At 49.4% G+C, this 10,000-nt stretch overlaps 1 protein-coding gene across 1 annotated transcript in view; it reads left to right on the forward strand.

The window, feature by feature from the left end:
• The window catches only part of LOC145404353 (venom dipeptidyl peptidase 4-like), a 304,388-nt gene that overhangs the window by 71,666 nt on the left and 222,722 nt on the right, over positions 1–10,000 (forward strand). The window contains exon 3 of the mRNA XM_080275875.1: positions 2,914–4,016. Coding sequence (XP_080132001.1) covers positions 3,957–4,016 — 60 coding nt within the window. The 5' untranslated portion in view covers positions 2,914–3,956. The remainder of the gene's footprint in view (positions 1–2,913; positions 4,017–10,000) is intronic.

The following is a 10,000-nucleotide window of genomic DNA, read 5'->3' on the forward strand; positions in this document are numbered from 1 at the left end:
TCTCCTTTTCCCCTCGTCTCCTTCCCCCCCTCCTCCCCCCCTCTAAGCCGGGTCAAGCCAGCAACCCATCCACACGTAATAGAAGCGGCCATCACGCTGCTCAACCCCCACATAAAGCCCCCATAAGCCTCTTTACACCATCACCCCCCCATCTCTTACACTCCCATCATCCCCATCCTCATCGTCCATCTCCCATCCTATTTTTCCCCCCTATCCCACTCCCCTCCCTACCAGTCTACTATTTTATCTATCGCTCGTTATCAGTAGTAGACTATGGTATCCTTCACTAATAGATGTAATTTTTGGTGCTATCCCCATCCTCATCGTCCATCTCCCATCCTATTTTCCCCCCTATCCCACTCCCCTCCCTACCAGTCTACTATTTTATCTATCGCTCGTTATCAGTAGTAGACTATGATATCCTTCACTAATAGATATTTTTGCTGCTATCCTTGTCTTACCCGTCCCCCATCCTCCCATTTTCTCCCCCTATCCCACTACCATCCCTCTTGGTTTTTCTATTAACAGGGTGAGGGGAGGGGAGGGGAGGGGTGAGGGTGAGGGAGGGGTGAAGACAGGGGAAGGGTGAGGGGAGGGGAGGGGTGAGGGTGGGTGGGGATGAGGGAGGGGTGAGGGGAGGGGAGGCGTGAGAGTAGGGGAGGGGTGAGGGTAGGAGGGGAGGGAGGAGGATAGGGGTGAGGGGAAGGGTGAGGGTAGAATAGGGGTGAGGGGAGGGAGGGGTGAGGGTGGGTGGGGATGAGGGAGGGGTGAGGGGAGGGGAGGTGTTAGAGGAGGGGAGGGGTGAGGGTAGCGGAGGGCGGGGTGAGGGAGGGGAGGGAGGGGTCCGTGTGGTGGGGTTAATTAGTTCAAACGGCGTAAGTTTCTAGAGAGAGAGAAAGAGAGAGAGAGAGAGAAAGAAAGAGAGTTAATTAGATAGCGACTCCTCGTTTCTAATGGCTATTGTTTTTTTTTCTTTGTTTTTTTTTCCCAGTCCCACCCCTCCCCCCCAAGAAAAAATAGATGGGAAAAACGCCTCTCTCTCTCTCTCTCTCTCTCTCTCTCTCTCTCTCTCTCTCTCTCTCTCTCTCGTTTATCCGGCTTAATGTCAGATATTTCCCAGCCAAGCGTGTTAATGTCACACACACACACACACACACACACACACACACACACACACACAACACACACACACACACACACACACACACACACACACACACACACACACACACACACACACACACACACACACACACACACACACACACACACACACACACACACACACACACACACACACACACACACAGTCTTCGTCTTTGAACACCATATCCTAAAATTCGGACACCCCCTGTTTCTCTCTCTCTCTCTCTCTCTCTCTCTCTCTCTCTCTCTCTCTCTCTCTCTCTCTCTCTCTCTCTCTCTCTCTCTCTCTCTCTCTCTCTCTCTCTTTCTCTCTCTCTCTCTCTCTCTCTCTCTCTCTCTCTGTTTTCTTAATGGTCTGTGTCTCAGTAGTTGATTTGTTTGTTTTTTAATCCCTTGTTTCACCTCTCCTCCTCCTCCTCAGAAGCGCCAGGCAGGTCTACCGCACCACCCCTAAACATCCCCACTTTGCAGGGTGTAGTTTCCCCGTTATGTCCACAGACTTCCCATTAACTCAATGTAACTGGTTTATAATGTCATGACGTAACTATTATCTTATTTGTTTACTTTCTCTTTCAGGTTACTCTATCGGGTAGCTTATAGATAAAGTATTATAGAATGTGACTTTTCCTTTCCAGTGTTTCCTATAAAATTTCCATGTCAGTTTTTCCATGCTGCATGGTGGTTTTTCTCACTTTTTCCTGGAGGGTTTGGTGGTGGGGGGAGCCTTCTTGCTTTACTATCCTTATCCTTCAGCATGTAGAGTTAGATCTTGTAGTCATAGTCTTCTCTAACAAGCAGCCTCGAAAGAACCATAAGGTCTGTTGCTGTTTGCTTTCCTATGTAATCTTATGTAATCCTTCTCCTCCTCCTCCTCCTCCTCCTGATAGAGTAGGGACGTAATAGGAAGGTAGGAGGAAGAGGAGACAAAGAAGAGGGAAAGGAAGAAGAAGACGAAGAAGAAGGTGGAGGAGGAGTAAGAGGTCAGGGAAGAGGAGGGGAAATGAAGGTGACGAAAGAGGAAATGAAGAAGGAATTGATGGGAGAAGAGGAGGGGGAGGAGGAGGAGGAAGAGAAAAGGAGGAGGTAGGAGGAAAAAGAGAAAGAAAAGGTAGGAAGCAGGGGGGTCATTGGAGAGGAGGAAGAGATGTATGTCGAGGAAGAGAGACTAATGAGAAACGGAAGATGATGATGGTATTGATGATGAGAGAGGAGGAGGAGGAGGAGGAATGAAGATGAAGAAGGAGGTAATAATAGAAGAGGGAGGAGGAGGAGGAAGAGGAAATAAGAGAAGAAAAAAAAAGAGGAAGAGGAAGAGGAAGTAAGAGAAGAAGAAGAGGAGGAGGAAGAGGAAGTAAGAGATAAGAAGAAGAGGAGGAGGAGGAAGAGGAAAGAAGAAGAGGAGGAGGAGGAAGAGGAAATAAGAGAAGAAGAAGAGGAGGAGGAAGAGGAAGTAAGAGAAGAAGAAGAGGAGGAGGAAGACGAAATAAGAGAAGAAGAAGAGCTAGAAGAATGTATTAAGGAATGAAGAGGAGGAGAAGAAAGCCGTAAGAGGAAAATGAGAAGAGGAAGAAGAAATTGAAGAAAGAGGGAAATGGAGGAAAGGGAAAAAAGTAAGAAATTCTCTCTCTCTCTCTCTCTGTCCTTAAGTGCGACGTATGACTGTGTGTGTGTGTGTGTGTGTGTGTGTGTGTGTGTGTGTGTGTGTGTGTGTGTGTGTACATTAATTGAATCCATTAGTGTATTAACATTTTTTTTTTCTTTTTTCAGATGTGTCAAAGAGAGAGAGGCAAAAAATAAATCGGCACAGGAAAGGGGTCAGGATGAGGCTAGAGGGAGCTTAAGACGCTGCTCCTTCTTCTCATAGCCTAGCCTACACCCTGCCAAGTCGACTACACCCTGTCAAGTCGACTACACCCTGCCAAGTCGACCACACCCTGCCAAGTCGACTACACCCTGCCAAGTCGACTACACCCTGCCAAGAAGCCTACACCCGGCCAAGTAACCCTCCCTCATAGACTCCCTCCTTCAGCTTCTTGTGAAGCTTAAGGACTCTCACCTTCATATTCCCTCAATGCAAGATGGCGCCTCTGTTCGAATCCCTTAGAAGAAAAACGTAAGAAAGAAGCAAGGAAAAAGGAAGAAGGTGAAATTTTCTTACCTGTCTTGAAGAGGAGAAGAAAGGTAGAAGAAAAGAGGTGGGTCTCCTTGTAGTTTATCGAAAAAAAATAAGGAAAAAGACAAAAAAAAGTGAAAAGAAAATTGAAAAAAGACGAAAAGACAAAACCGAGAAAAACAATGAAAAAGAAGATAATTAAAAAAAGAAAAAATAGTGACCTGTAAATAAAATTGAAAAAAGACAAGATAAAAAGCCAAATAAAAGAAAAAATAAAGAAAAGTGAACTGAAAAGACAAAATAAAAGAGAAAAAAAAAGAAAAAAAAAAAGAAAAACAAGAGAAATATTGAAAAGAGAATTGAAAAAAGACAAAAAAGAAAACGAGGAAAGAGTGAAGAAATAAAGACAACTATGATATTTTCTTGTTTTCTATCGTTATTAACAAGCGCAGAGGCCGAGGAGAAAGACTCAATACAGCCACAGCCGTGAGTGTGCGTCCCGGTGTGCGTGTAGTGCGTGTGTGTGCGTTTTCGTGTGCGTTCTGAAGATGGGTTAGACCTGCGCGTGTGTGTTTTAAAAAAAAATACACACCGAGGATCAAAAATTAATACGTCCATAGTGTAGGTGTGGAAGAGGAAGTGGAGGAAGTGGAAGAGGAAGTGGAAGAAGTGGAAGAGGAAGTGGAAGAAGTGGAAGATGAACAGCGTGCAGAGTGGAGGCGACACCCACGGGGGGGGGAAGAAGGCGAAAGCTGGGGTGAGTATTATCTCTCTGTTTATCTATCTACTTTTATCTATTTTTTTTATACATTTTGATATTGTAATTTTTTGGCTATCTCTCTCTCTCTCTCTCTCTCTCTCTCTCTCTTTCTCTCTCAACTTTTGACCACTTCCCTTCCCTCTCTCACTCACAAACTTCCCACTCCCTTTCTCTCAGAACTTCCGTACTTACACCCTCGTAGACTCTCTCTCTCTCTCTCTCTCTCTCTCTCTCTCTCTCTCTCTCTCTCTCTCTCTCTCTCTCTCTCTCTCTCTCTCATTTAGTTATCCTAGTATCATATGTTCATTGCAGGTCCTCCAGTGCGTCTCTTGAGTGTTACAGTGTTTGTCAAAAGTAGGTGCCAGAGAGTGAATACGTGTGGAATATTATCTATGTTATGTATGAAGGAAAACCGTATCGTGGCGTAAAGTATGCTGATTTGACGCCATTAGTGTGGGTGGGAGTTTGGCGATTGGCGATACTTTTTTTTTTTATTGGCGCGAATATTGTCTTCTCCAAAATGCGGTGGAAATGCAGCAGCCGTAAAAGTGCTGTAGTTTTTATTCCTTTATTTTGCTTACTAAAGACGTGTAGGCAATTGGCAGAGTAGCTTATCACTGGGGCGTTTGATCTCAGGTTGTGATATTCGTCCTCATCGAAATTGCACATTATGAATTGTTGTATGAGTTGTTTTCCTGTCAGTGGGGCTTTAGTCTGGGTATATTGGCATTCCTGGTGACGGCTGTGTGTGGTGGTGACAGGCTGTGTGTGGTGGTGACAGGCTGTGTGTGGTGGTGACAGGCTGTGTGTGGTGGTGACAGGCTGTGTGTGGTGGTGACAGGCTGTGTGTGGTGGTGACAGGCTGTGTGTGGTGGTGACGGCTGTGTGTGGTGGTGACGGCTGTGTGGGGTGGTGACAGGCTGTGTGTGGTGGTGACAGGCTGTGTGTGGTGGTGACGGCAGTGTGGTGGTGACAGGCTGTGTGTGGTGGTGACGGCTGTGTGTGGTGGTGACAGGCTGTGTGGGGTGGTGACGGCTGTGTGTGGTGGTGACAGGCTGTGTGTGGTGGTGACGGGCTGTGTGTGGTGGTGACAGGCTGTGTGTGGTGGTGACGGCTGTGTGTGGTGGTGACAGGCTGTGTGTGGTGGTGACAGGCTGCGTGGGGTGGTGACAGGCTGCGTGTGGTGGTGACGGCTGTGTGTGGTGGTGACGGCTGTGTGTGGTGGTGACGGGCTGTGTGTGGTGGTGACAGGCTGTGTAGTGGTGGTGACGGCTGTGTGTGGTGGTGACAGGCTGTGTAGTGGTGGTGATGGCTGTGTAGTGGTGGTGACGGCTGTGTGTGGTGGTGACAGGCTGTGTGTGGTGGTGACAGGCTGTGTAGTGGTGGTGATGGCTGTGTGTGGTGGTGACAGGCTGTGTAGTGGTGGTGATGGCTGTGTGTGGTGGTGACAGGCTGTGTGTGGTGGTGACGGCTGTGTGTGGTGGTGACAGGCTGTGTGTGGTGGTGACGGCTGTGTGTGGTGGTGACAGGCTGTGTGTGGTGGTGACGGCTGTGTGTGGTGGTGACAGGCTGTGTGTGGTGGTGACAGGCTGTGTGTGGTGGTGACAGGCTGTGTGTGGTGGTGACGGCTGTGTGTGGTGGTGACAGGCTGTGTGTGGTGGTGACAGGCTGTGTGTGGTGGTGACGGCTGTGTGTGGTGGTGACAGGCTGTGTGTGGTGGTGACAGGCTGTGTGTGGTGGTGACAGGCTGTGTGTGGTGGTGACAGGCTGTGTGTGGTGGTGACGGGCTGTGTGTGGTGGTGACGGCTGTGTGTGGTGGTGACAGGCTGTGTGTGGTGGTGACAGGCTGTGTGTGGTGGTGACGGGCTGTGTGTGGTGGTGACAGGCAGTGTGTGGTGGTGACGGCTGTGTGTGGTGGTGACAGGCAGTGTGTGGTGGTGACGGCTGTGTGTGGTGGTGACGGCTGTGTGTGGTGGTGACAGGCAGTGTGTGGTGGTGACAGGCAGTGTGTGGTGGTGACGGCTGTGTGTGGTGGTGACGGCTGTGTGTGGTGGTGACAGGCTGTGTGTGGTGGTGACAGGCAGTGTGTGGTGGTGACAGGCAGTGTGTGTTGGTGACGGCTGTGTGTGGTGGTGACAGGCAGTGTGTGGTGGTGACAGGCAGTGTGTGGTGGTGACAGGCTGTGTGTGGTGGTGACAGGCTGTGTGTGGTGGTGACAGGCTGTGTGTGGTGGTGACGGCTGTGTGTGGTGGTGACAGGCTGTGTGTAATTCACCGGGTCGGTTAGGATCACGTGATGGTTTGTGATCATCGGCATTTTACCCTCCCGGAAGAGAGCTGAGAGCTCATATAGTCCGATCTAAGGGCAAAGCCTTGACCTTCACACACGCACACACCCATCCTCTTGCTCAAGGAGGACAGTGACCACCCGCTTTGTCAGTGAAACTTTTTCGCATCCCGAGCAAGGCGCGAACCCCCGTCTTAGCAGATGCTAGGCGAGAGCGAGAGCGTTACCACTGCACCAGGCTGTGTGTGGTGGTGACAGGCTGTGTGTGGTGGTGACAGGCTGTGTGTGGCATGGTGACAGGCTGTGTGTGGTGGTGACAGGCTGTGTGTGGCATGGTGACAGGCTGTGTGTGGTGGTGACGGCTGTGTGTGGTGGGGACAGGCTGTGTGTGGTGGTGACAGGCTGTGTGTGGTGGTGACAGGCTGTGTGTGGGGTAAATGCCTCTCTCCATTATTGTTTTCAGTCATGGTGGTGGTGGGTGTGGCTGACCCCCCTCCCCCCTACTGACCCCCCAACTCCCGCCGCCCCCCACCCCCCCAGCGGGCGTAAGAAAGAGTGAGTACAGCACCGGTACAGTACACGTTCCCGTCTCAGCATGGGACAGCCCGGGTGGTGACGGGAGGACAAGGCAACGCACTTTGGATTTAGACCACACACGCGCACACACACACACACACACACACACACACACACACACGCACGCAATTCCAAAGTCGAGTGCCTCTGTTTCTCCGGCCAAATGCTTTCCCCCTTTCGTGTTCGTGGTGTTGTGTGTAGTTAGACGGGTGCTGCGTGAGTTTGCATAGGCGTTATGTGGTGTTATGTGTCAGCTAGAGTGGTGTTATGGTGTGTGCTTGGGTGTTATGTGGTGTTAACAGTGGACCAGTGGTGTTAGTGGTGGTGGTGATGGTGTTAAGTTATAGTGCTGGTATTGTGGGGGGAGGGGGTGCTTACGTGTTAGAGGTGTTAGTAGATGTGGTGTTGGTAGATGTGGTGTAAGTAGATGTGATGTTGGTAGATGTGGTGTTGGTAGACGTGGTGTCAGTAGATGTGGTGTTGGTAGATGTGGTGTCAGTAGATGTGGTGTTGGTGGATGTGGTGTCAGTAGATGTGGTGTCAGTAGATGTGGTGTCAGTAGATGTGGTGTTGGTAGATGTGGTGTTAGTAGATGTGGTGTTGGTAGATGTGGTGTTGGTAGATGTGGTGTTGGTAGATGTGGTGTTGGTAGATGTGGTGTTAGTAGATGTGGTGTTGGTAGATGTGGTGTTAGTAGATGTGGTGTAAGTAGATGTGGTGTAAGTAGATGTGGTGTCGGTAGATGTGGTGTTGGTAGATGTGGTGTTAGTAGATGTGGTGTTGGTAGATGTGGTGTTGGTAGATGTGGTGTTAGTAGATGTGGTGTAAGTAGATGTGGTGTCGGTAGATGTGGTGTAAGTAGATGTGGTGTTAGTAGATGTGCTGCTGGTGATAGAGGCTTGTTAAGTGTGGGGCTGGGTGCAGGGCCTCGGAAATTCTCTCTCTCTCTCTCTCTCTCTCTCTCTCTCTCTCTCTCTCTCTCTTTCTCTCAGCCACTCAAGGTCAAAGGTCATGGTTCCAAATGAAAGCCCAGTGGAAGTTTCTGTCAGTAGAAAATGGTAAATATCTCTGTCTTCAACCGATATTAAGTTATAGCCCTCTGAAAATCCGTGACCTTGATTTTGACCTTTCATGGTCACTCGATTACCTTCAGAATTTAATCACTTCCTTTTTGGATCAGTGCCCACATATCCTGAAAGTTTCATGTAATTTCATTCTGCCATTTTTCCTTAATGTGGGTAATAAACAAACAAACAAACTACCAAAAACAATACCTCGCCGGACTCCATCTCGGGCGAGGTAATAAATCTTCAGTGTATTGTATCTCTCCTTGTAAACTCGAAAAAGGTCATATAACGTATACTAAGATTGTAAACTGTAAACTTTTGGCCGTAAACCTTGACCTCAGATGGGGTCAAGATGTTTAGGGTCAAGTGTGTTTGTTTGTCAGGAAAAAAATATATATATATATATATATATATATATATATATATATATATATATATATATATATATATATATATATATATATATATATATATATATATATATATACCTTGTGAAGATTTGTGTTTTTAGATCTTGTGTGTGTGTGTGTGTGTGTGTGTGTGTGTGTGTGTGTGTGTGTGTGTGTGTGTGTCACTGTAGTTGATGTGGTCAGTGTTGATGTTGGTGATGAGGGAGGGGAGGGGAGGGTGGCAGATGATGATGATGATGATGATGATGATGATGATGATGATGATGATGATGATGATGGTGGGGAAGAATAAGTAAAGGAGGCTGTTATTACCGCATGTCTTCAGATTTTATTTATTATTTTTTTCATGCCCCCCCCCCCGCGGGTGAACTCTGGAACCGGGCGTGTAGTGATGATATAAATAGAAAAAATAATATAGATTGGTGTGAATAGATAAAGATAGGATAGAGTTTAGATTGCGTACACACACACACACACACACACACACACACACACACCGCATGTATACTTACTCATGTTCTTTGCGGCAGTAGAGAGAGAGAGAGAGAGAGCGGGTGCGGCACTCCACCTGCACCGTGGCACTGTGCCAGCTCCGTTAAAGGGGCACCATGGCACCACCTCAACCCCTACCCCCCTTCCTTGTCCCCCTCCCCCTCCCTGTCCCCGCCCCCTACACACCCTCCTTTTCCCCCTCCTCCTTATTTGCCCCTCCCCCCTCTACCTCCACATCCCCCTTTCCCGTTCCCCCTCCCCCTCTACCTCCATATCCTTGCCCCCTCTAACCTTCCTTCCCCTCTCCCCACCGCCTCATTGCTTCCCTCCCCCTCCGTCTCCCTACCCCCTCCTCCCCCACCTCCTCCTTCCTTTCCCCTCCCCGTCCCCCTCCTTGCCTTCTCCCCTATCCCTCCCTTCGCGTCATCCTTGCCCTTCCTTCACCCCTGCCGCTCTTGCCCTGCCCCTTCCTTACCCTCCTTCACCCTGCCCCTTCCTTACCCTCCTTCACCCTGCCCTGCCCCTTCCTTACCCTCCTTCACCCTGCCCTGCCTTCCTCCTTCTTTCGTTCCCTTCCCTTCCGATCCCTCTCCTCTCTCCTCCCCTCTCCTCTTTTTTTTTCTCTCCTCTTCTCGTCACATCTCTTTTTTCTCCTCTCCTTTTCTCGTCTCTTCTCTTTTTTCTCCACTCCTCTCCTCTCCTCTCCTCTTCTCATCTTTTCTCTCACCGTGCCCAGCCTGTCTCCCTACCCTCTGCTTTGCGATGCCCAGCCTCTTTTCTCCCTCCCCTCTTCTCCCTTTCTCCCCAGGTCTCCCTTATCTTGCTTTTCCCCTCCCTCTCCCCACTCCCCACCCGTTCATTCCCTCTCCCCTCCCACTTCCTCCCTGACTCCCCCCCTCACTCTACCCACCCTAATCCCCTCCACACCCTTACTTCTAACCTTGCTCTTTCATTCCTTTTTCCTACTCTCTCTCTCTCTCTCTCTCTCTCTCACACACACACACACACACACACACACACACACACACACACACACACACACACACATTCTGGTGTGGGGTTAATTGCCGTCCATTATGGTGTTGCCTCACCACGACGCTACCCACTCGCCCACCGCCTGTCACCGCGCGTCGCTTTGTCTTCCTTAACA

Source organism: Coenobita brevimanus, chromosome 63 (assembly GCF_032717465.1).
Source record: "Coenobita brevimanus isolate Jiangsu-jjx chromosome 63, ASM3271746v2, whole genome shotgun sequence".
Classification (NCBI taxonomy): domain Eukaryota; kingdom Metazoa; phylum Arthropoda; class Malacostraca; order Decapoda; family Coenobitidae; genus Coenobita; species Coenobita brevimanus.